Source organism: Periophthalmus magnuspinnatus, chromosome 22 (assembly GCF_009829125.3).
Source record: "Periophthalmus magnuspinnatus isolate fPerMag1 chromosome 22, fPerMag1.2.pri, whole genome shotgun sequence".
In the NCBI taxonomy this organism is placed as follows: domain Eukaryota; kingdom Metazoa; phylum Chordata; class Actinopteri; order Gobiiformes; family Gobiidae; genus Periophthalmus; species Periophthalmus magnuspinnatus.
In genome coordinates this window covers 15,731,291-15,758,028 of record NC_047147.1, presented here as the reverse complement: position 1 = coordinate 15,758,028, position 26,738 = coordinate 15,731,291, and the positions used below count along the sequence as shown (strand labels likewise).

General features: G+C 40.2%; 2 protein-coding genes across 2 annotated transcripts; both read left to right on the top strand.

The window, feature by feature from the left end:
* The first annotated feature begins 709 nt into the window (after nucleotides 1–709).
* lrrc9 (leucine rich repeat containing 9) lies at nucleotides 710–15,679 on the top strand. The gene is given in 31 exon segments (XM_055231310.1): nucleotides 710–766; nucleotides 876–1,094; nucleotides 1,178–1,318; nucleotides 1,392–1,455; nucleotides 1,539–1,609; nucleotides 5,089–5,271; nucleotides 5,345–5,500; nucleotides 5,580–5,776; nucleotides 5,850–5,981; nucleotides 6,059–6,235; nucleotides 6,304–6,421; nucleotides 6,758–6,890; nucleotides 6,961–7,307; nucleotides 7,389–7,571; nucleotides 7,684–7,803; nucleotides 7,935–8,126; nucleotides 8,218–8,340; nucleotides 8,416–8,550; nucleotides 8,758–8,935; nucleotides 9,015–9,235; nucleotides 9,305–9,427; nucleotides 9,659–9,789; nucleotides 9,860–9,968; nucleotides 10,030–10,169; nucleotides 11,243–11,379; nucleotides 12,144–12,361; nucleotides 13,070–13,138; nucleotides 14,355–14,496; nucleotides 14,991–15,146; nucleotides 15,355–15,475; nucleotides 15,552–15,679. Coding segments are annotated over 31 exon segments (4,527 nt in total). The 3' UTR covers nucleotides 15,586–15,679.
* A 2,611-nt stretch (nucleotides 15,680–18,290) lies between these two features.
* pcnx4 (pecanex 4) lies at nucleotides 18,291–26,617 on the top strand. The gene is made up of 11 exons (XM_033988490.2): nucleotides 18,291–18,434; nucleotides 18,779–19,546; nucleotides 19,619–19,798; nucleotides 20,198–20,739; nucleotides 20,817–20,917; nucleotides 21,433–21,555; nucleotides 21,633–21,993; nucleotides 23,370–23,473; nucleotides 23,550–24,652; nucleotides 24,979–25,165; nucleotides 25,920–26,617. Exons 2-11 carry the CDS (start codon nucleotides 18,849–18,851, stop codon nucleotides 26,169–26,171), a joined length of 3,651 nt encoding a protein of 1,216 aa, XP_033844381.1. The 5' UTR covers nucleotides 18,291–18,434; nucleotides 18,779–18,848; the 3' UTR covers nucleotides 26,172–26,617.
* The last annotated feature ends 121 nt before the right edge of the window (nucleotides 26,618–26,738 follow it).

Sequence of the window (26,738 nt, the reverse complement as noted above, 5' to 3'; positions counted from 1 at the left end):
CGAGTTATGGGCCACGGTGAGATACAAAGAGCACATTGAGATCACTATTGGACACAGGTGATCATGTAAAATATATGTCCATTATATTGAGACTGCAGTTATAGTTAGGAAAAAGTAAATAGGTAGTGGGAATAATAAGCAATACGTTTGTCAAATTTAAAGTGTCACCTTTGATTAAAAAAAGGCCTTTACGAAACCAAGTTATTTATTTAAATATTGTCTCCCTGAAGCATAAATGCGCGGTAGTTTAGCGCCACCTCCCGGACCTTCAGTGTATTTGCCCATTTACTGCCTCCTTAGCAACCGGACGCTCGCGCGTATATAACACAATGCTGTGTGCCTGAGTGACCAGCAACCGGAGAGAGAAGACCTGACTGAACTGTTTCAGCTGTAGATTAAAATCGTTATTTTCATTCATTGTATATAATATAGTTTAACTTAAATCAGCAAAATTACTTCAATAAGAAACAATATGCATGTTATTTACAGGTAAGAGCAGTATAAATTGATTGGCTAGCTCCTAGCATTCCTTTGGAAGTTCATGCTTGCATATCACGTTACGTTTTGTATTTATTGATTTAGCTAACTAATTGTTAAGAGACTTACCTCGAAAAGATGAGATGCTAACATTCTCCAAACATGTTGTACTTGTGTTGGTCAGACCTTTGGTCAAGGTTGAAAAGTAAAATCTCCAGTTGCTTTGACCATCATGACCCACAATGAAAAACTCAAGTTTCGCGGTGATGACGAGGTGCTCAAGGAACTGGTGAGAAACGAAACTCCTATATGATAGTCCTGATTTATGCAAGTCCATATTTTTTCAGAATGTTATCAACAAACTTTTGGACTGACCCCTGAATTGTTCTATTTAACAGTGCATGGCCAATGGCGTATCTTATGACAAAATTGCGCAAGAAGGAAAATCTGTCACCTCGCTGGAGATATTCTTTTCTGGGTTCCCCCGCATGGTTGAACTTAAGTTTTTCCCCAGACTTTGTCAGTTGACTATAGTAGGCCAGAGCTTAGAGATCATTGAAGGTCTAGAAGGCTGTCCGATGCTCCGTGAGCTCTGGGTAGTTCAGTGCCATGTTAAGGTAAGTGGCCTATAATTTAAATTAGTCAGGGTCAACCTCACTGTACATATATGTTCCAAATAAGTTGCATTCATGTTTTTTAGGACGTAACTGGCCTAGAGAGTTGTTTACAACTAGAGAAACTCTATCTTTATGATAATCAAATTAGCAAGATTCAGAATTTGCAAATGCTGGTCCATCTACAAGTTCTATGGCTCAACAACAACTGCATCAGTGAGATTCAGGTCCTCAAACGGAAAAGTCAACATGAGCTGTTTCCGTTTGTGTACTTTGAATTCATTTTGGCTTCCATTTTAGGGGCTTGATAACCTTCAAAAACTGAGAGAGTTAAATCTAGCTGACAACTGTATTGAAACGATTGGTAAGACTCATGCCATGTGTCTTTGATAGTTGAAAATCAAAATTAAACTTTAAACCTAACTCTTTTTTAAAACACATTTTCAGGACGTGTCTTGGAGCCTAATGTTAACCTGCAAAACCTCAACCTTTCCGGAAATCGAATAAAATCCTTTAAGGTAAAGTTAAAAATGATACTAAATGTCAGTGCTAAAATGATCCCAGAACCAGGTCACATCCATCTAGAATCATTATGTATAATTCTTTTTTAGAATTTAAGAAACATGCACTGTTCGATACTTTGGTGTCTAACAGTTTTATTTTAGTGGCTATTTGAGGAACTGTTGAAGGGTTGTTTATTAATGATGGCCAACTGATTTTGCATATTGTTAGTGTCTACAGAACAAAGACTGATACAGATATAATATTACTTTATTTACTTAGCTGATGTCATCAACATTCCCTGGGGGTGTGAAGCTAACTGTAGACACTGCTCTGTCTGAAGCTCTGTTACTGAAGTTAGACTTTAATCCGGGCTTTGTTTTGATCTGATAATAAAGAACTGACTTAAGAGGCTCTAATAATAATAATAATAGTAATAATAATTATAATTTTACATCAGCCTTTTTTGGACATTCAAAGACGCTTTACAAACAATAAGAAAACAGTAGAAGACGATGGTGGAGATCATAACCAATCAATCAAACTTTATTTCTATAGCACCTTCCAACAACCAAAGCTGCCCAAAGTGCTGTATAACATTAAAAGCACAATTAAAAACAATAATCATATAAATCAACAGAGCATACCATTAAAAAAAAGTGTCATAAGGGCCACTAAGTGTTAAAAGCCATTCTAAATTAATAAGTTTGGCTTTAAACAGAGGCAGGTCAGCGATGGAACGTAACTCAATGGGCAAAGAGTTCCAGAGTTTTGGACCGGCCACTGCAAAAGAACGATCGCCCCACTGTTTGCACCGGGACCGGGGGACCTCCAACAGATGTTGCCCAGCAGATCGTAGAGCTCTGCTGGGTTGATGATGGGTCAAAATGTCACACAGAGAAAGTGCCAGACCACTGAGTGCATTAAAAAAAATATGTCGTAACGGCAGGTGCAGGAGCAGACCAAGGAATGCAGACTCGGGGCAATTTTACAGTGTTTATTAACAGTTTGTGAAATAACAAGAGTCAATAGTTCAAATACACGGGAGGCGAACCAGGAGGGCGGAGTGGTAAGCAGGAACGGGGAAAACCAGGACCGGACGAGGACAGGATCGGGCACGGGACCAGAGCAAGCCAAGCTGGGGTAGTCCAGAGCGGACACGGAGATAACCATGGCCGGAGCAAGACAGGACCGGAGATGAGACCAGAGAGGGCCGAGCAGGAGTAATCCAGAGAGCGGGAGCCAGGGCAGGAGACAGGAAGCAAGCCGGAGACCAAGACAGGACAGGAGGCGAAGACGAGGGGTGGACTGTACCGGAGCTGGAGCGCAGGGTCAGGAGCAGGAACGAGCGAGAGAGCAGGAATGTTTACACGTGGACGGTCTGGCTCCAAGTGTCTTCTGCCGAGCCCTCATATACTCGACCGCAGGTGGTGATGATTGCGCTAATGCGCTCCAGGTGCGCACGGGAGGAGTAGGAACTCCGCCCAGCTCCGGATTCAGACAGGTAGGGGAGGGGGAGAGCACACAGAGAGACAGAAAATGCAGGCATCATGACATCACAATTTTAAAATTAATTCTGAACTGGACAGGGAGCCAGTGCAAGGATTACAGGACAGGGGTGATGTGGTCATGTTTCCGGCTGTTAGTGAGCAGTTTTAGTAGTGATTTGAAGTGCTGCAACAAGTTCCTGATAGTTTGCTTGGTCATCCAAGGTTCAGTGCTTTGTCCTGATGAGGGGAGTAAGGAGTTTGGTGTCGGCTAATCTATGGACAGTTCTGATGGAGGAGGTCGGTCAGAGAGGGATGGGCCAGGTTATCAAGGGACTTGTAGGTGATGAGGAGGACTTTGTATTGGATGTGGAATTGTACGGGGAGCCAGTGGAGTTGTTTGAGGACAGGGGTGATGTGGTCTCTGGAGCGGGTAGGCAGGCAGCAGAGTTCTGGATATTGTATATTGTTATATTTGGGTTCTTCCTCCTCCCTTCTGTGTCTGTGCCTGGAGCTAGGCGGAGACACTGGCACCACCTCCACACACCTGCTTCTGATCAAGCAATCTAGCTGGACCTGTGAGGATAAAAGGACTGAGGACTCGACACTCTGGACCAGATCGTCTTGTCATCTCCCAGTATATCCACGGGTCGTCCTTTATGTCATGTTCCAGTTTATTCGTCCGTGTATCCACTGTGATCCCACTCCTTGGAGCTACTCTCCAACCCAGCTCTCCATGTCCAGTACAAACACCCCAGCCCTGGGGCCCACAACCTGCTCCAAGACTACCGCCTACAACACTGCTCCCAACTGTCTGCTCTGTCTGCCTTCATTCGCATTCCTGTATCTGCAAATAAACTGTGTCCTAGCTGTTTTCCCGGGTCTGTATCTTTGGTCTCCCCGTCAGCCTTTACGATAATATTGCAGTTTTTGGAGGTGAGTGGAGAGTAGACCATACTGAAGGCTATTGCAGTAGTCAAGCCTGGAGGTAATGAATGCGTGAATGATGATTTCTACAGTGGGCTGGGAGAGGGAGGGGCAGAGATGGGTTATGTTATGTAGGTGGAAAAAAATATTTTGGCTGATGTGAGCCTTGAATGAGAGGGTAAGGTACATGATGATGCCAAGGTTGCGTATGGAGAGGGAGAGGCTAAAAGTGGTGGTCATCAGTAGAAGAAGAAGAAGGGGGATGTTCTGAGCAGAAGAGAGGAGAGCTTTGGATCGAGTGATGAGGAGGGGTCCAGGTACCAAACCTTGGAGAACACCAGTGGTGACAGGGGAGGTGTGCAAGTTGGAGTTATTCATGGAGACAGAGAGGTTGGAGAACCAGGAGAGTGCAGTGCCAGAGATGCCAATGGACTGTAGACGGTGGAGGAGAATGGTGTGGTCAGGTAGGGAAACCAGGTAGGGAACCAGAGGCAAGGAGGAGGTGGTGACTTTTCACTTTAAGTAGTTATTGCATTACTCTATACAGAATGTGGAGGTGTGGTGGTCCATGTGTTTGGTGAGCTGAGCAAATGTGGAAAAACAGGCACCGTGTTTTCCATATTTGCTCAGAAGAGTTGATCTACAACAGGTGAGATGATTAGCCAATGTTTTTTTTTAATGGTGAGTCACCATTTTTGTTGAAAATCAAACACCTAAACAGGATCATGTATTGTATTGATCACAGGCTCCTGAAATTGTTGTTTTTATTAATTTGGTGTGTTGGAGTTTTCAGACAATCTTAAAACTTTTTTTTGACAGTGCTGGCTAATGTGTGCATTGTGTCTTTGTGATAACTGCTGAACATTCTACCATAAAAATACATGTAGAACACCCCCAGCATGATGTCACTGCAAAGTATCAATATAGATAATGAAAAGGAAACTGTTTCATACTTCCAATTGTTAAGGCCTTGCATTTCTGTTTCAATACAAACAAGAATCCCAATCTTATCTATATGCTCATACAGTTTTCTTCTTTTATAATATTTCTTTCATAACAAATGTTTTATTTTTCTGCCTCAGGAACTGACTTATCTTGCTCATTTACCACAACTCACAGAGCTAGCCCTCAACAACCCAACTTCGGGTCCTAACCCCGTGTGTATGCTCTGTAACTATGCAACACATGTTCTGTATCACATGCCTGGCCTCCTCTGCCTTGATACCTATCATGTGTCAAACAGCCAAGTCAAGGAAGTTGCAGAGGTAAGCTCTAATATGACGTTTTAATAAATTTAATGGCTTATTGTGTTATTGTCCATATTTGTTTTGGTTTTAGTCCACAGTGCTAAAGAAAATTATGTACTACAACATGCGTGTGCGCATGGTTCAGAGAACGCTGGCAGAGACCTTACATACACTGACAGAGAAAAAACAAACACTGCTGCAGATCCCTGAAGAAAGCATCAGGACGCTAAGTCATTCATTAAAAAATGTACCGTACAAAACATTTTCATTTAAAAAATTTTAATAAACCCAAATCGTTATTACAACATTACACTGTGTCTGTGCAGCTAGAGCGTGAGCTCTCACAATTGACAGGTGATATCAAAGTGCCTACAGGACTCAGCTCAGAGGAAGACCAGTCTAGTGTACACTCTGAAGATCAAAATAATGATATCTGTCTAGATTCAAATTTGAAAGAAAAAATCCTCCTCAAAATGGATTTGATAAGACAGAGACTGGCACTGTGGGGCAAAAAGATGGATGAGTAAGGTCATGTTATGGTTTGGATACATGTGTCTTTAGTCTCTGCCACTATTAAAACATGTTCTTCTGTTCAGAATGGAAGCCCTCCATGAGCGGGAGGTTGCTCATGTCACAAGCTGCATGGACTATGCCATCCAGTTTCTCTTGATTGAACTAGAAAGTGTTGGAAACATTCGTTTTGAGGAAGGCAGTTCCACAGACCCCTGGTACTTACTATGTTATGTCATGATCATAACTTTAAGGTTTACTTGTGGTTAACTCTTACACGTTTGATTTTCAACAGGTTTTCTTCCTGCTGCGATCTGCTTCATTTGCGCTTCTCTCACTCAAATTACAGGGCTTATGATGTTACTGGAATAAAAATAAACAAAGTGATTCGTATTCACAACACTGCTTTGAGGCTTCGGTTTGAAGAGAAACTGCAGATGCTGCTCAGTGATGAATCCTCATGTCTTACCCAGTGAGTCTTAGTCAGTGAAATAATGTACTTACTGTAACAGAGTATGGACTATAAACTGTGTTAAACAGGAATTACAGACGAAGATTGGAACACTTGTTCTATGTCCCTAACCCTGGAATAGTCCCAGAAAAGGAAGACCTTTTGCACATTTTAGAGAATGGTTTTAAAACTGCTGAACAATTTAAGGTATGTATAGTATGTAAGTTGTGTTAGGTGGCTGATAACCTTCAAAGTTCTGTAACAAAGAAAACAAAAAAAATCACTTTCACCTTAGTTGCACTTTATCTGCGTCATATGAATTGTTCGTACAAATGAGACACATTACATGAATATGTTTCTGGTGGACAAACGGTAAATTAGTAAAGGAGCACATTGCATAGTTGTAAATTCAAAGTTCACATTCAAAATAAGACTATTGAGAGCCACACAAAACAAAAAGTGAAATGAAAAATATAGTATATTAAACCTCTATGTTGTAAAGAGTACATCTTGTTCAATCATTTTGTCTAATATATCCATCAGGCTCTTGGAAGAGAAGAGGCTATTCCTTTGTCCAACAGCCTGTATCTCAGTGAACAGTACCGACTTGAGAGTGCAACATCTGATACCAGCTGCAGTTCTTTTCATATTATGGATGACAGCCTCCTCCGTCATGGTACTACACATTACTTCACTTCACTTGCCTTGTGACACAATGACTATAATTCTAATCTTGTTGAATATAGGTTGGGTTATTCTTTCCAAAGTATTTTTAGGAAACAGCACACCAATAAAAAATGGTGAATTTGTAGAAAAAAATAACTACCCCACAGCCCATTCTGTGTACCTAAACATTATCACAAAAAACAAAACAACCAGTGAAGGTAAAAAAACCTATCAAATCCACTAAAATGACTTCTTCTGTATTAAAAATGAATATTTTTCTTCAGAAGTGCCAAGTTCTCCCAGAGTACATGGTTCTGAGTCCTGTCGTCAACACAGAAAATGGTTCATATTTGACAATGAGCTCATTCTGCCAGAGTACATCATATATTTTGAATATGTCACTATGGTAACTATTTCTGTAATGATAGTTTTAGTATTATTTTCATTATGATCATCATTATTATGTTAGGTTATTACATCTTTCAATTACTATGTTCCTTTTTAATAGAATCAAGAAAAGGCCAACCACATGTATAACACAGAGAAAAATGGTACATCCCCCAGTGAGATCACTGTGGACAGGGAAGTACTGAACATGGAGCCAGTGCTGAAGCCACAGCCTAAACTGTTAATCCTGGATGACAAAATGCTGCTCAATGTTACTCAGGCAAATGTTTTCAGTCAGATAACTGTAAGTTTTTGTGCAGTATAAATAAAATGTAGCATTATTATTTTAATTAAGTAATTCCACTCCAATGTTTTACATTCATTGAATAAATAACATTTGAGGATTAAATTTTCAGGTGCTGAACTTGCATGGCAACAGTCTGAGCAAGCTGAAGGACATTTGCCGCATTACAACTCTCAGGCACCTCTGTATCAGTTTTAATGAATTCACACGGCTGGATGACATCCGCGGCATGGTAAAGAAGATTGAAATCATAAAGTCAATAATTCAGTTCCAATTAGATTAAAGTTAGGCTTTATTCTGATCTCAATCTTCCATGTAATGTAAAATAAACTATTTATTACCATGTTATTATTAATATTTCAGCACAGTCTTGAGTTTTTGGATGCTAGCTTTAATCGCTTGGTTACCCTCGAAGGAATGAGGAGCTTGCCAAAACTCAAAGACCTTGATGTGCGGTGGAACAAGCTGACCAGGGCCAGAGAAGATATGACTGTTCTGATGAAACACACACCAGCTCTGTTAAGACTGGACACAAGACACAACCCATGGAAAAGGGTTGGTGCTGAAATAGAATAACTAATATCTCTGCTTTATTAATGAAGCATGCCTCAGAGAGGTATTCAAAAGTCCTCTTTGTGTCTCACAGGTAAAGTCAGTTCAAAAGATCATATTGGCAGGTTTGAAGTCACTCACACACCTGGATGATGAGCTCATCACTGAAGAGGAAGCTACTGAGGCTGTTGGAGCTGCAGAGACAAGAATCACACAGGTTAATATTATGAATATCTGTTTTTATTCAAGCAAAGGCAGCTGTAATGGTCTTTTTGATGCACTGCCATTATAGACTTGTCTTTTAGTGCACTCCTCTACAAACGCTGAACGTCCGCGAAGCCTCAGCCTGCTTTCTACAGCCCACTTCTTGTGTGGACTCAGTCACCATATGTGGAACATGAGTCTTCAGCCAGACTGGATGTCAAAGGTGATTCACTGGTATTGTTTTAACCCATTGTGCTACACTGCCAACTATTCCATAGCTGGCTTTTTAACCACTATCATACACACATTCATATATGTTTCTGGATGACTTATTGCATTTTATATTCAGTATGTATGTGTATGTTAAATATTCATAATTCATTATGTTTTTGTAATGTATTGCATGTATTGCTTTGTGGTTTTTTTGCAGATAACAGCTCTGAACCTTGATGGCTTGAGGATTTCTAAGTTGTCTAATCTTAGTGGACTGGTAAATCTGCGCTGGGCCTCCTTTAACGATAATGACATTGCCAAAGTGGAAGGACTTGACGGCTGTCTGAAGTTAGAGGAACTTTCACTAAATAACAATAACATCAGTACTGTCACTGGTCAGAGATATGACACATGAAGCATTATCAGTTCTATACTGAATTTAACAGAAGATACAATCCTTTGTATTTCTTATAGGTATATTGAAACTCACTTCTTTAAATAGAGTGAGCTTGGATGGAAATCAACTGACTTTCTTGGAAGCTTTGGTTTTAGAGCAGCTGCCTAGCCTCACTTTTCTCTCACTTGACAAAAACCACATCACTTCTCTGCATGGGATTCAGAGAGTCCGATCACTTTTGGAGCTGTACATCGGCAACAACTACATATCTACCACTCGAGATATCTTTTATCTGAAGGTCTGTTTTTGATTTGTTTCTTGCAATATTTCCTTCATGTTGTTCAAATTATTGTATGTCTTTTCTTAGGGATTAACAAACCTAATCATTCTGGATTTGCATGGAAATCCATTGGTTGAAAAACTGGAAAATTATCGCATTTATGTAGTCTTTCAGGTATCGTCACTGAAAGCTTTGGATGGCATCGCTGTGGTAAGAGATTACAAAAATTTTAATAACCATAACCGCGTGTGTGTATGTATGTATGTGTGTGTATATATATATATATATATATATATATATATATATATATATATATATATATATATATATATATATATATATATATATATATATATATATATATATATATATATATATAATGGTTATTATTGTGTGTGTGTGTGTGTATATTTCTTTTTTTTTTTCTTTTTTTCCTTATAGGAAACAACTGAATGTGAAAATGCAAAGGACATGTTTAGTGGAAGGTTAACATTGGACATGGTGTCTGAGAAACTGGGCCATTCAAACTACTCTGACATTACACATCTTTCCATGGCGTCCAATTCCATAAGGTGATTATCTGGGTTTACAGACAGAAATGTAAACAACATTTTGTAATAACTGTGGCTTCCTCTTTTCCAGAATGGTTGATCTGTCCCCAGCTGATTTGTTTGTCGGCCTGAGAAGTGTAAATCTGGATCACAACAACCTCACCTCCTTCTCTGGCCTCATCTACCTGTCTAATATAAAAGTAATTTTAAAAAATGTGTTTCATGATAGGATTTTAAAACACTGATTATTATCATTCACAGTCTCTTAGTCTGAACTACAACCACATTGAGTCCATTCTGCCGCGACAGAAGGCTCAAGCTCACCTGACGAACCGACAGATTCTGTACAATAAAGTTCACTCCAGCGGCTATGGCCAGCAGGGACAGACCAAGAGTAACAGGTATTATGCTACTTACTTGTTTCCTGATCTGAATAATTCCTCACTGACATTTTTTAGTAGTATACGCCCATAGACCACTATTGAACCTATCTGGACAATTGAGGGATTATATATATATATATATATATATATATATATATATATATATATATATATATATATATATATATATATATATATATATATATATATATATATATATATATATATATATATATATATATATATATATACCACCACATGGTAGTATAAAATAAAGTACTATTATTCAATATTGAAAATCGCATTCTATTGTCTAAAGAAAGTGTCTGTTTTTTTTATTATCGTTATGGAATCGGAATCGGATTTAAAATTGAGTCTATTCCTTAGTATTGAAATCAAGTTTGATACATACAAATTTTTGTATCATGACTAATGATACTGATACCTAGTAGTTGTCATGATTGTGAATTTCCAGTATAAAGCAGCTGGAGCCTCAAGCCCCTTAATGGAGTCAAGACGTCAATCTGTCAATATGTTAATGTATGTGTCTATGTTTATTATAATGTAAAGATTTGATTTTTCATAACCCTGCCCTTATTACTAATCTTTCTGTACTCAGGTGATATATTCAATCCTTGTCATTTTGCCTTGAACCTTTAGAGGGCAGCATTCTCTAATCCATGGTTCCCTCTGCCTACGCTAATATCCAATACTGGCTGCGAATGTTATCCTGTCAAAACTATTTATATGTACAGTTAAGTCTTAATGAAACAATAATATAGTGATGCTTTGCTCCTGGTTCTGCAACTAAGTATTTGTTTCTCTTATTTAACTCTTCATACATGACAGTGAATTCTCTGAGGAAGTCAGAATTCTTCTTTCTTGCCTATTTTGTTGTGTAACCAGTAAAACCAATACAGTTTTATGTAGTCCTTTTGTTATCACTTTCCTCTATTATTCTGAAGTTGTTGTTTTTTTCTTTAGGTGGTTTGAATTGTGACAGGTGAAATGAGGCTGCAGGAGGCAGCTCCATGTTTCGTTCAGCACAGATGTTACTACTGTTTTGTTTTGTTATTCTTCTGGTGTTTAAGGGAAGCTGTACCCTTTGGTAGCCTGGAACCGCTGATGGGGAGTCTGGAGGAGCTGCATTTGAGTCACAATGGCATCTCCAATATGGCCAATCTTCAGCTCAGCAGGCTCACCAATCTGAAGGCACTCTTTCTTCAAGGCATGTATGGTTGACATAGTGCCCTTCTCACAAAGCTTGTTATTATCAACTATAGACAGTGAAAAGGCCAGAGACCTCCCATAGACGAGGGTCCACCTTAGACAAAACAACCCATTTTAACAATCTCTTTGCACCTTTGTGGGTTTTTCTTTGCCTTTGTCCCACCAATACAATGCTTGGTCTGAAAACTTGTTTGGTTCTTCTTTGTGAAGAAAACAAGCAATAAATGCCCTTGTAGTTATTTAAAGCAACAAAATATAACTTTCTGGAGGATGCATGTCACTTGCATGATTCCATTGAAACAGAAAGTTAAAACCTTACTTTGGGGTATTTACCATGAAGATAGATAAGTTGATGCTATGCTGTGCAAGTTTATACCCAAATAAGAGTCAAGTTTGTGGAGATGCAAGTCTGCTCAGAGTAAGGTGTTTTTCAGTGGAATAAACACAAACAAAATGAATGAACAGGCTTTTCAATTTGGGGGATTAAAAAGGTACTTTCTGGGGCTTTAGGCCGTCAAAGAATGCATTTGATGACTTATATTTTCTACAGGAGATTGTTGAATCCTGTACAAGCATTACCACAAAACTCGTATGATAAGACTTTCTCATATCGCAAAATAATTAAGGTGTTATTTTACTTTTTTAGTATAGTTGTGTCAGTTGAGTGCAGCAGAAGGTGCGGTAGCATAAATGACACAAGGACAACTGCATTCATAATTGTATTATTAATTATGTTCATATTAAATGCTTCTTTGTATATAGGTAATGAGATCAGCCAGGTAGAGGGACTGGAAGGACTCCACCTTCTCAGAGAACTAGTGCTGGACAAAAATAGAATCAAAGTCTTTTCCGAGAACTCTTTTATTGGGCAGGGTGCACTTTTAGAACTTCACCTGTCAGAGAACCGTGTCCGCGAGCTCAGCCACCTGGAGCACCTGACAGAGCTGCGGAAGCTCGCACTGGGCTCCAACAAGCTGCAGGTACTCCTCTCCTCTGGGCCCAGCTTTTGTGTTTTATAAGCTTTCAGAGAATGCTTGAATGACTCACGCGGCACTGATTTCTTAAAGAGACCATCAAGGTCACAGTGCTACCAACTTTTCCTGATTGCTTTCTTTGCTAAATGGGTCAGATGTTTGAGAATGCATTTTATTCAAATTGGAGCAGTATTACTTTTGCCGTTTGCAAAGTAAGACATGAAGTATAGTAATCATGAGTCATTACCAACCCGCTGTTGCATGCGAGGGGTAGCATTAAGCAGAATCAAGTTTGATTGAAGGTCACAGATGTATGTATGAAGACAGAGAGAGACAATCAGGATAACATGTAATCAGCCTCTCAGTCCGTATCTCCTCCTCAATGGGCACAAGTCATTTGCACTTTTATGTCCTGTTCTCCTTCACCGCCTTAATGTTTTCATGCATTCAATTAGGAAAAGACAGCAATCACCCAGCGCAGTGATTCTCCCAACGGGGGCCTCTTTTGAATCACAGCCAAGTTCAGTTCTAAAGCTCCCCCCACTCTGTGCCCTGTCCAGATACTCATGAGATTAATACAGGCTCACACATGTAATCTGTGCCTCAGCTGTGCTGTCCATCATACACAAATTAAATATTGAATATGCTCCATATGGCACAGGTCTCCTACATAAACTTGTGGACATAACTTGTGGTCTATTTGTACTTTGACAGGATACTGCAGAGTTGGAAAAACTAGAAGTCCTCGCTTCATTGACAGAGCTGTGTGTGAGCGGCAACCCCGTAAGTGTTTGCTCTCCCCGCATACACCTGCACTTACACACATATGCACAGAGCATTCAAATGACTTCAACTTCACTGTTGTCACAATATCTCTTTGATGGCCCTAGTTTTTTATTTTAATATTCTTAGCCCTTCTCAATCAACCAGAAAAAATATCTGTAGGTACATTTCTTCCATGCTTCTGCAGCACATCAAGTACTGTCAAGTATTACAGTGTATTGGCCATTGGCCATTTTTTGTTTCTTAGAAGCAGCACAGACTGAATCAGAATGTTACTAAGCTCCAGGTTCATGTCTTCATATGAGGATGTATTTTTATTATAATGAACAGTCTATTCCATATTAATATGTTAATTAGGAACATGGTGTTAGCTCAATGAAATTCTGATGAGTGAAAGCTTAGCTGAGCAGAACCTGGGAGTCTTTTTGAACACTGCATAAATAGAAACTTACAGTAGATAGAAAAACTTAAAAGGAATGCATTCCAATTAAACAGAAAACAAGGAAAAATTTGTCAACAAGGCTTCATGATTAAAGGGCATTTGCATGGTAACTTCAGTGGTTTACTGCTCTATAAATGTATTTCCATTATTTGGTGTGATGCCTCCTCTGGTATGCTAAATTGGCCAACATACAAATCTGATTACCAAATAGACCAACGCTTTTGTAGCCATGCCATTGCAGCTGGTTATCAGGCCTCTTCTGGACAGACCCATGCACAGCTGTGGAGAACCTCTCTGTCTCACGCAGTCTCTTAGCCCATGAGATACTGTGTAACCCTATCGACCACATAAAATCATTACTTTTACTGTGACCCTGCCAATGTTAGGTCTCTCAGCTGAACTTCCCCTGGCATGCTCTCCTACTGTGTTGCCCTGTGTTGGAACAGACTCTGTTCCCATCCACTCAGTTTGTTGAGTGGATGGCTGGGCCTGGTTTGGAGATAAAGGCTCAGCTGAGCCCAGGCCAATCAAATGGGTCACTCACAGAGGGGATGAGGTATTATAGGGTTAAAGTTATGAACTTACACATCACAAATAAAGTTACATTCAGCTTCTCAATAATAAACTTGAAAGTCTCACAGATGGGTATTCAGCTACTGACTGTCCTGTATCTCTGATCTGATTTAAATGCAATGCAGCTTTTAGAGGAAATAACTTCTAAATTCTAAGTACATTTGTGCTAGTGACTGAATAAACTTAAGTATCTGTATGCAGGTGGCCCGTAATTCCCTCCACAGAGCAGTTGTGGTTCTGAATCTCTCACAGCTGCAGATTCTGGATGGAGTAGTTGTGACTCTAGAGGAGAGGACCAGAGCTGAATTGCTCAACACAGAGTCCTCGGTGAGTATCACTGGTGACTGTACTAGACTGTGTGACTATCCCTAGATCAACATGCCCACTTTTTTAACTAAGACAGACTCTATCACGTAAAGTGATATATTCTCACTTTAGGTAAACAACGGGCTCCCATAAATCTGAATAACCCGATCAGACTCAGTGAGTGTTAGTGATTCCATGCTGCTGTAATAAGAGCCAGCACAGTAATTCTCCGGCGGCTCTGAATTAAAAGCAGCCTAAGCCTACTGGCATCATCCTGCTGATTAGATGAAATGTGCCTGGCCGATAATGCACCAGTGGATTTAGCCCCTATTAGCTAGGTCAACACAACCCCTTCTGTGTGTTGAGCTAAATGTGAGCATGAGAGTACAGAGTTTCCTCATTACAAATACAAACATCATGTGTCATTCTCTAATGCCTTATTGTACAATAGTAACCATAGTTGGCACAAAGGACTTATACCACAGAAGTTCAATGTGTAACTTGTTTCACAGCCATGCCCACAGTTCACTACTGAGATAAACCTGCCTGGGCTGCTCCCACTTATGTCACGTAACACAACTTTAAGAGCCATCACCACCATGAGTGGAGGGCTGCAGAATCTCATCCACGGACAGGATGGTTCATTGACTGCTGCAGATGAGACCCCACAACATCACAGCTACAAGTGTAAGTGTGATATATTAAAGTGCTCATATGCTAAATTTGAACCATGAATGAAGCACTTGTTTCAGAATGAACTATTATTTTTTAAATTTAGCCCTTATTTACACTATGTAGCTTGGATATCATTCCGTGCATATACTTATGTTGTACCCTTCTTTGAATGATTGCTTTTTACGATGCTGACTTGAACCTTTCGTATGTTTGATCCCAGATAAGAAGCACAAACACTGTAATCCAGCTAGGAGTGAGATGAGATCAACGCGCAGAACTGGAGGGAGCCTGTCCAGCACTGGTTTAACTATGACATATTCCCAACCAGAGCAGGAAAGCAGGTCAGTCAAGTCTCAAAGATCATAGTCTAAGTGTAATCATAGATTCAATTTAACATGAATATTTTTGATGTTTCAGATTCCCAAATGGTGCTAAACCTCCAAATATGTAATTTGGTGTGTTTTGTAATAATGTAAAATATCTGTACATTTAATAAAATTTAAAATTAAAAAGTCTGTTTTACTGCAGAAGACTAGATATGGTAATCTGAGGATGAAGGGTTTTAGTGTCATTCACTTTGCTTTGCCATTGGTGGCTGCACACAAGCAATACAAAAACAGCCACAGATGCAAGGGTGTGTGCGGCTGGCCTGTCTCATCCAGAGAGGTCAAATGGATCCCCAACAAGTGGATAATCCAGCTTTAGCACACCTCTCTGTGGACAATAATCTGTCGATGCTCAGATAAAGATGTAATCTGGAGTAAGGTCCTAATGCATTTTACAGACTGTAAAATCAAGTAGCCTCTTTTTAAAAGCCAACAACATTGGTGGAAACAAACCTTGCATAATAAAAGCTCCATGTACTGCAAAATCTGAATCCATCTGAGTTTTTATATTTCATCCACTGCCATTGAACCACTCCCTTACAAGTCTGAAGAAGGGCAATATGTCTTCCTCTCAAGGACTTTATGATTGTAAGCCTTTTTATAGCATGCAGAGAGTGTTTGTCTGTAGCAAAAGTGAGAAGCTCTGCCCAAACAAGCCCCTCTAATGCATGTACTTAACTTCACTTAATTTGTGTTAATTCCCAGAATTACGCACAGCTAATGACTGCTCCTGTGAGTGCACTGTCATTACTTTGCTCTGGCTGACATCAAATGGCAGCTGATGGACTCCAGTGAAAAAAGAAGCTAATGCACAGATTTGGATGCTCAGTGAGAGAGTTTGAATGCATTAGGTATTGCAGAGGATAATTTCACATCTTGTAATTGTGTAGTAGAGTTGGTGTTGAATGAAACATCTTCACTTTCAACTGTAAAAAGAAATAGTTCATATGTTGCCTGATATACAAACCTTTCCTCACGTTGGACTGTTGAGGGGAACACATGAACAGGACCTGTTAAATAGGATGGATTGTGACAGCCAGGTTTTGTTTTGATGTGCTCGAAATAGTGCCAGCCTCAAGAGGGAGCTGGTCAGAGACAACAGAAGACTCCCTGCTCTCCTGTGAAGGCTGTGGATCTAGTCTGCTGTGCTTGTTCTATTATATAGCCATGGACTCATATACAGTGAACACATGCTCTGTATGGAGCCATTACTGCAGCTCTACTACCCACATGTGCTGTGTGTGCATTTGGAACACCATTAGTCCAAGACTGAATAATTGCTCAATGAAGCCTGTAGTTCCTGCTCAGGTTCTATGTTGGGGGATGATGGTGTAGGGATGATGATGCTTGATTGTTTACCCAAGGAAAAAATGCACCCTGCATTCCAAAACAATATATTTATAAGACCTGACCACATACACAATGCTTAATGTCAGCTGCTGATATAACATGTTGCAAGTCAACATGAATCAATCATTTTCTTTTATAAAAGTGCATATTATGTCTTGAGTTTATTTTCACTGTCATAAACATCCTCTGTACAGAACCAATCTTGCTATATTGCCAATCTTTTCGAAATGTGTCATTGAGTTATTGTTGCTGCTGTCATTTTCTTGTAATTTGTTTCCTTTGAAGCCAGCTAGTGAATGGAGCAAGTGATAAAACAGACAATTAGGATGAAATGTTGAACACATTTTATTTTCAGTACATTTGGGTGAAAACACACCTCTCATTTCTGAACCTGCATGTCTTTTATTGCAGTGTTCAAGTTGTGCATCATTTATCATATTATTTCACTTACAGAAACAACAAGAAACACAAAAGCTGTTGTTTCCTGAGCTCTAACGGACTGCCACCTGTAAGCCTGCTTATGTAAGATAATAATAATAATAATAATAATAATAATAATAATAATAATAATAATAATAATAATAATAATAATAATAATAATAATAATAATAATAATAATAATAATAAAGTCAACCGTTTGGACACACCTTCTCATTATTTTATTTATTTATTTTTTTCTCTAGGCTTGCTCCCTAATAGTAATTACTATCCCCTCTGTCACTAATAGTGGCACTATTATAAGGCCTCTTGAATAAACTTCAAATCAAATCTAGTCCAAGTGACTCTTTGAAAACTTACTTACTATTAGGCTACTATATTACAGTTAGCTTTGTTTACTACTTTCTACATTGTTAATACACACATAAGACATTAAATATGTGAAGCAAAATAAGGAATTATGTAGAAAATAACATAAATGTTAAATAACTAAAGATTCAGTCTTCTCAGAGTAGCCACCCTTTGCTTTGTTTTGATCGAGCTCCAAAGCCTTGGCTTACTCTCAGTGAGCTTCTTGATTAAGTCACTTGAAATGGTTTTCAGGGTGTGTCTTGTTAGTGTTCACAAATGTAATGCCAAGAGTGTGCACAGCAGTGAGCAAAGCAAAGGGTGGCTATTTTGAGGAATTTTAACAGGTTGCATTTTGATGAGCAGAGTCCTCATCAAACTCGGTAGACGTTTGTCTTTACTTTTGAAGAATGTTTTTCAACTCAAAACATATTTCAAAACATGTTATAATCTATAAGCTATGAATGTGTTCATTCACACTTTGATGCCTTCACTGAGAATCTACAACGTAAATATTCAGGAAAATAAATAAAAACATGGGCGGGACCTACTCGTTGCAGAGAAGTGTGGCCAATCGGCGCGCTCTTTTTTCTGTTTTGAACGTTTTCATTGGTCAATAAGCTCCGTCTGCTCCGAGCATCATGCCGATGTGGCTAGCTACGAAGTAGCTAGTTAGCTAGTTGTTAGAGGTTATCACATTGGCTAAAAACAAGTATATGTGACAAGATATATGCTTAAAAGCGACACGGCATGGACGTAGCCTCTCGTCCTGTTGAAGGTATGTGCTAAAAACTTATCAGATGCTTTATCATTGTATTGAGCGTTAGCAAGCTAAGGAGAAGAGTAAGCTCCTGTCCTGAAAAGATCTGAGTTACACATGGATGTAGCAATAAAAGGATAGCTCATATATTGTCTGTTTTGCGCCTTGTGTCAAGGATTGGAAAAAATACTCAATGATACAAGCTAAAATATAAACGATATCCAAAACGAGTTGCTCCAACGCTGTCAGTCAATCATATTTACGAGTTAGGTTCACGCTAGCAAAATCTTTGTGTTTAATGTTTTATTCAGTTTCAGTGAATTGTGTTTATAGTTAGCCTGAACAGTGTGATTTCTCTGCAGACAGCATCTTTGGAGGATGAGTGCCCCACCTCCTTCAGCTGTGTAGCGATGACCTGCCACCCTTTTGGGAATGGTCAGAATGGGGCCAGATGTGCCCCTTCTTAATGAGTACAAGCAGGAGTTTTTCTGGAAGCGCTTCCCCCAAACTATTTTGGGTGGTCCACGCTTCAAGTTGGGCTATTGTGCCCCACCGTACATATATGTCAACCAGGCTGTCCTGTTCCTAACACCATGGCTGTTTGGAGGCATCAGTACTTTGCTTTGCCAGCTGCAGCTTCTTCAGGAGCTCCACGCAGCGGTTCTGTCTGGGCTGCTCATGTTTGGGGTGGCAGCGGGTGTCCAGGCCCTGGCATTATATGCTGTTCGTAGGAATGCCACTGTGGAGAGGCTGGGGGTTAACAACATCCTTGCTGATGAAGAAGAGGTGGAGTTCACCCACTGTGTCAGTCCTGACACTGTGCACTTCATTGCCCCTGGAAAAAGGTTTGGCCTGAATATCGTGCTGCATACAGTTCTTGCAGGGGTGCTGTGTGGATTTGGCACATGGTATGTGTTTCTCAGCCGACTCGCTGCTCTGTACAATAGTATAGGTGCATCCTTGGTCATCTTTGTTCTCAGCTGGGTGACTCTGTGTATTGCTGAGTATTCCCTCATTGTTAACACGGCCACAGAGACTGCCACCTTCCAAGCACAGGACACCTATGAGATCACCCCACTTACCCGGCCCGTGTACATATTCATCTTTATCTCTGTGGATTTGGCTGAAAGGTAAACATTTCATGACAGACCTTTACTGATTATGCAAACAGCTTGTTATAGAATTTTGAAAATGTCTTTCAGGTTTTCTGGAACTGTTCCAGAGCTCCATCTGGCCAGCCAGATTCTGCATGTGCTGTTCCTATTTCTACCTCTTCTGTGGGCACTGGGAATGCTCCCTCCTCTGGATGCCCTGCTCCTTTGGACAATGGAGCAGATTCTTGTGTTTGGTTTAGGTGGCTCCCCCATGTCCAGCAACCTCAGGTGAATTGGTATTGGTAAATTGGGATGGGTTTCCTAATTGTTGCTTAGTCCATGAATTAACTGGCCCATAAGCTCCCTATTAAAGTACCACCACAACAAGTTGAGAGTTTTACTATCACAAAGTAGTAATAGTAGTAGCAGTTGTAATTAACCCTTTAAAGCTGTAACTGTGTCTGATTTGGTGTGAAGGAATACAAGCTGAAAAGCAGCTGATTCACTTTATCATCAACACTTTATCTTGGAGTGATCATGCAGAATTATATTCATGTGATGTTACTGTAATGTTCTGTGCGTGAGTCTCCCATTTGATTTTTTTTTTTAAAACTCATTTCAAGAACATGATTATTAATGTGCCATAACAACCACCTAAATATACAAATGTTGCCTGTTGTCTCCTAGGTTGCTGTTGATGTTTAGTGTGTCCTCTGGAGTGGCTGTATGTAATTACTTCATTCCCTCAACAACAGCTCTGCTTCTCTTCACGGTCTCTATGGGTTTCCTGTTGAGCTTGGATCTCAGCCAGACAAGATTTTTTTGTAAAGGTTCCTCAGAGGCCTTCAGGGATCAGTTATGTCGAGGGGGGTCCCCAGCGCCTCCACCCCCTCTTAGGTCTTTTGGCTGGACACTTGGCTGCAGAGAGATACTACTGTACATGACCTTGATGTTGGTGGCAGGGGTTGAGGCTGGCCTGCTGCATCACTTCCTGGGCAAAGTGCAATCTCTGAACTTTGTCAGTGGACCCCAGACCTTGGTGGGGTATCTCCTTCTTGTTGTCTTCTGCCTCAGCTGGGTGCTTAGAGAGGTTCAGGGGGCATATGTGTTTGGAGGATTCTTCCTCAACCCATTTTACCCCAAAGGGATGTCCAATATCCAGACTTTTAAGCAGCGCAACAAGGGACTTCACATGGCTGCAGCACTTAGAAGAGTCCTCATCAATCTTGGTAGAGTATTTTTCTCTCTTTTAAGTTTTGAAGAATGTTTTTTTTGACCAAATTACTTATAGCTGTTTTATTTACAGTGTCTCCTTTGGCAATGATAGCTTTTCTAGCCATGGATCAATCTCTTCTACAACTGCATAAGGCTTCGCATTCCATTGGGTTGACACGAGCTTTTAGAGTGGTGCGTACACATTCAATTATAAACTTGTATAGATTTTCTGAAACCAAGAAATTATTAAAAATAAAGCAACTGACAAAAAACATCAAAATCTAAAGCTTGGCTTAACTTTTTATGCTTTCTATGAGTGATTATTTGAAAATGATCCCAAATTAAAACTGCACCCGTTTCTGAATTTTTTTGGAGTACAAACACATTTCTGAGCTTAAGTTTTAGGGACTTGTTATAATGTAAAAAATCTAGGCATAATGCCTAAAGGCCTATTCAAATTGTATTAATTTTAGGCTTATTTTTTTATTTATGGGTTTAGAGTACAAACTTGTCTTTATTCTTCCCAGAATGGTTGATTTACTGAAAATAAATAAAATCAAATAACAGTTTTATATATAAATATTCTCTCAGCTTAAATAACGGAATTAATACATAGTACATTTTTAAATTATTATCCTTTACTCTCATAGGTTAGCCACTTGAGATGTAATGTATCATTTTCAAGAGAGACAACCTTATTTTTCCAGGTGTGGCAAAGCACAGAGGAGGCTCTTCTCCATATGGTTGTAGTCATTTTGCTGCGGTTCATAGCTGGGGACAGAGTACTGCAGGGATGGGATAGCCTTGGAACAGGCATTCAGCTTCTGCTGGTAGGTATACCTTGCTATAGTACCAACACTGTACTGTACACAAATCTAGTGCCTAACTATGATGTGGTTTTGCTTAGGTCGGTCTTCTGGTTGACAGACTGAGCCAGTTTCTTTCCAAACTGAAGTTCAGTGTGACTGTTCTGGTCACGTCCTGGACAGAGAAGAAGCAGCGGAGACAGTCCGCTGGCACACTTTTGGCTCTGAATGCTTCTCTGTGGCCACTGCTACTGGCTGTGGTGACCCTCTCAGCCCTTCTGTCAGCCCCTCTGCTGCCCCTGTTCACTCTACCCATCTTCCTGGTGGGATTTCCTCGGCCTCAGCGCAGTTGGCCTGGGCCTGTGGGCACAGCCTGTCCCTGTCCTGACTCTGTCTTTTACCAGCAGATGAGTGCAAGCTTGGCTTCCGCTCTGAGGATGGCTTTCGCAAGAGGATCACTAGGTTTGTTAACTGAAGTCATTCTTTTGTCCTAAATCTATAACCGTAAATTAAATGTATGATTCTGCAAGCAAAGAGCAGAATTTAATGTTTTGTTTATACAGCATGGCAATATATATTACTATAAAATTTCAGTTGCCTCATTCATTCATAGGTAAGGTGGGTGAAGTATCTTGCCCAAGGACACAGCAAAAGTATCGCTATTCAGATGGAATTCTATCACAAATCTTTGGGTTGCACTTAGCCACTGCTGACCTAATATATAATAATTTTATATTTAATTTTAAGGTTTATTTTTATGAATTATAATCTTTTGATTTATTTTAGCTTTCTAATTTAAGCGCTTGAAATCTTTTGACGGCTGTAATTGTTGTCATCTTTGGGTCAAGTTGGGACTGTGTACAGATCAGAACTCAATGAGGCGTCCCTGTATATGGTAGTATATTAGTAAAAGGAATGTTGATGTGAGCAGCTCGTTGGAGTTACTGGCTTTAATGCAAGCGTGCATGATCCTGCTGAGCATCATGTGTAGTGACCCAAAAAAGCTCTGATCTGTATTCATTTCATCCAAATGTTTCCACACTATTAACCATGTAATACTCTTGGGCCAAATGGAGCTGCTGTGGCTGCTAGGATTGGTTCTGTGCCCGATCTGGAAGAGCATTACGAGATAAAGCAAATTACATTTTATATAGTATTGATGTGAAACTGTAAAAATGTTCTCTTTTTTACAACCTGGTGTGGAGGAGTATATTTAGCATGCGTTATATCTGAATATTCATATCAGAGCTTGGATCACAATTTTTGTACAGTACATGAAGTAGCTTTATAGGTTACACATGTAAATGGACTTTTATGAGCTCTTAACCATCTAATAACAACCATCATTAGCTTACGCAATATTGTATTTTGATTCATACACATTTGATTAATACTGTATTGTCCTGCATTTGAGGCTTGACTTTGTGTTTTTACCCTTTATCCTTTAGGGGTAACTACAGTGAAGTGTAAACTCACAGTCGGCTAAATTCATCTATCACTCAGAGAATGACAAAAGCTGCCCAATAGAAGGTTGTTTTTGTAATTGTGAAAATAATGTAATGTACACTGGACGATTATTGTTCAAAACCAATGGATGGCTAGCCATCTTTTCTTGCTGAGAGTGTGATCTGAGTCTCATCGGAGAAGGTTTATAACATTCCTGCTGTATTCTGCAATAGTGCCATGCCATATAGACTGAGCTGATGTGGGCTAAAGATAATCTCTATTATATATGATTGTATGCTAATTTCTTGCCCCGTGTTTGCCCTCTTTTTTTATGTCACACTGAATACACGTTAAACGCATGGTTGGCTCATGCTTTTTTCCTCCTGTTCTAGGTTCCTTGGCCCCAGGGTCTCATTTCCTTGGCCGCTTTCAGGACCGCATGGTTTGGATTATGATTCTGGAGCGGGGATATGGGTACTGTACAGTTAACATAAAGGTATCATAGACACTTTTCTTTCTATGTGGTTTAATAAAGTAAACCACAAATTACCAATGTATGTGATCTATTGCAGGGTCTTGAGCTGCAGGAGACCTCATGTCACACAGTGGAGGCTCGCAGAGTAGATGAGGTGTTTGAAACGGCCTTTGAGCGTCCTGAACATCTGGGTTTGACTCGAGGCTTCAACCTGCACTGGGGAAACGCCCTCACTCCATGTGCCGCATTGACTGTCCAAGTTTATTCTGATGCTAGGAATGTTCTCTCTGGGATCATTGATTCACATGACAATTTGAGGAAACTCCAGAATGACTTTCTCAAAGCTTTGGTGTGGCTGCTGCTGCGCTACTGCGTCCAGAAGCACAAAGGTTTCTTCTGGAGCTGTGACGATGGCTCGGGTGTGGGAGGCAGGAGGTCCCAGTCCTCCCACCTGGCCCACACCACCTGTGTGCAGCCAGCTGAGCCTACCCTTCAGTCCAACATGTCAGCTTTGAAGTTAAGGCAGGACAGCTCCAGCGTGACTTCATTTGGGGAGTGGTCTGATGAGGATGACTTGTTTGGGCCTCAGACAGCCAAGCGAACTGTGGCTCTAGTGACAGCGGAAGCCCACTGTGGGTCCGCAGCGCTGCAGCCAGGAGCCTCTCTGCCCGGCTCTGTGGAAATGGACAGTCTGTTTGAAAACATGGCTCTGTCTGCACTGCAGCCACTGCGGCCTCTGGGACTGGGCATCGGGTTGCCTGCTGCAGACAGAGGACCGCACTCTGAGGTCTTTGGAGAGAGACTTGGCTCTCTGCCCCCTCTGAACTTCAGCTGCCCACAGTCTGAGGTCTTTAATCTGCCAAGTGGCTGGAGGACGGCTCCTTTACTGCCCTCTCGTCTGCTCCAGCTCAAGCCTCTGTTTCCAGAGGACTGGTTCCGGTTTGCACTTGGTCGCTTTGGGCCTACAGTCCAAAATGACACCACAGAGGATATGACCAAAGCTCTGAAGGAGGACGGGGCACTAAAGGAGTTACATTGTCATGTTACCATGTCCTGCCTGGTTTCTCTGGGGGCCGAATCCGCCTTCACCAGCCCCAGTTATGTCTATAGATTATACTGTGGAGATATACCCTGGACAGACTCTTTGGACTGGCTTTCTTCCTGCAAAGAACTCTACCAGATTGCACTACAAGCTTTCAGGTATTTGTTAAGTTAGGGTTTGGGGTTAACTTTATTCTAGTACTCATTGAAGTATACCTTTTCTCCCAGAGGTTAAATTCCAAAAGTTAAATGAACGGGGCAATTTATTTTTGTTTGCATTACTGAAGAGTGAAACATTTCTTTAAAAGAATGTATATAGTAATTTAGTAATATAGAGGGAGTGAAAAGACCCAGTCATAGAAGGAGAGATTAAGTCTGCTATCAGTGACTCAAGTCATTACAACCCATCTGACACCAGCTATGGTTGTAAAAAAATAAAAAATCTATATCTAGTGTGGAAAAAAACATCTATATTCTTGATTTAGGTTCAGTTTTAAGTTGCTGTTTGATCAAGCCAGTCTTGGGCCTATGGAGTCTGCAGAAGAATTGTTCAGCGCCTTGGAGGAATACGAGCGAGACTGGTACATCGGCTTGGTGTCAGAAAAGGGCTGGCATGACAGCGTTCTGAGAGAGAAGCCATTCCTCTTCTCACTGGGACATGACCTAACAATGGTGAGTGTAGTGCAGTAATATGCGAGTAGTAATATGGACCTCACACAAGTTCCTATCTTGTACTCAAGAGTAGAGCTTTTTAAAAGAAAGAGGTATTATGCAAAATCAACTTTTTGGATCTCTCTACCATGTTATATAACATTGTTCCCTCATTAAAAACACGCTTGAAGAGGGTTTATATCCATGCATGTTTCAGTATTTTAGCGATCTCTCCCGGGTCCTATTTGAACTGTCCTTACAGTTAGCTGTAAGATTCTGTCCAATGCTCAGCTCACAAGCCTACATCACCCAAGCTCCAGCACAACAGTTCTCCATAAATATACATTGTTTTCTGGAAGTATAGCATTTTCAAAACAATAAAAGGTACATGGTATTAACCTTTTATGGGGTATTAGTAATTAATACCCCATAAAAGTAAAATACCCCCTCTTTAGACTGAAATGTAATACTGATAATATAATACTATTATAATAAAATATTTCTTAAACTAAAACACAAATAAAGATAAATGATCTAAGCTAAAGTGTAGGCAGTTATATATAATTTTAATTTATTGTCCTGTTTTGAGATCTGCTATTTGATTTATCTTGCAGTCCCATGTGTACAGTAATGTAGTACACATGTATTTAAGCCCAATATAGCTAGTGTTACTACATATCACAATCTCCAGTAATATAGACACTGGTGATGAAGCATGTGCTAATGCAGATTACCTTGAAACAACAGCAGAGTGAACTGGTCTCTCTCTCCACAGGGCACATACACCGGGCGCGTCTTGTCCCTCCAGGAGCAGCTTGTGCAGATAGGCCGCCTGAATGGGGAGGGAGTTCGTGGACAGTGGGCCAACCTGTCCTGGGAGCTTCTGTATGCCACTAATGATGATGAGGAGCGCTACAGCATCCAGGCTCACCCTTTACTGCTCCGTAACCTGACAGTGCAGGCAGCAGACCCTCCTCTAGGGTATCCTATCTATTCCTCTGTCCCACTACATTTCCCCAGCCTCTGACCCATAAGATACAGTTGGACTGAAGAAGTTTACCTAAGTTTGCATAAGCCTCAAGAGAGAAAAGTTCAAAAATAGGCTTAAATGTCTGAGTGGAAGTGATGTGGCATTACAAAATTGAACGGATTTATGAAAAAACTTAAATGAACACTTTTTAGGTTAGCATTTTAATGTTGAGAAATATGGTTAAAATAAGGACATTTGCCCACCTTCATTGGAAGACAAGGGCTCAATACCTCTCATTTACTGTACATTTTTACATTTTCCAAAAGGACTATTTGTGCCTTTTAACATATCCTGACATGAGTAATGTGTTTGTGCTGACATTCTGTTTACAGTACACTTGTTTACAATTTAGTTTAAATGTTTTGTCCACAGTCCTCTATTGTATTTTTATAGGTATAATTGTTGTATTTTTATATGTGCTATAATAAATGGCCTGGCAATGTTCTGTCTTCTTTATATTGTTTACCCCTTGTGTTGTGACCAGCTACAGAAATGTTGGTTCCCCTTCTATGCTACTGTTTCTGACAACTGTTTTGGGTTTTTTTTTTAGTTCTGAACAAAAAT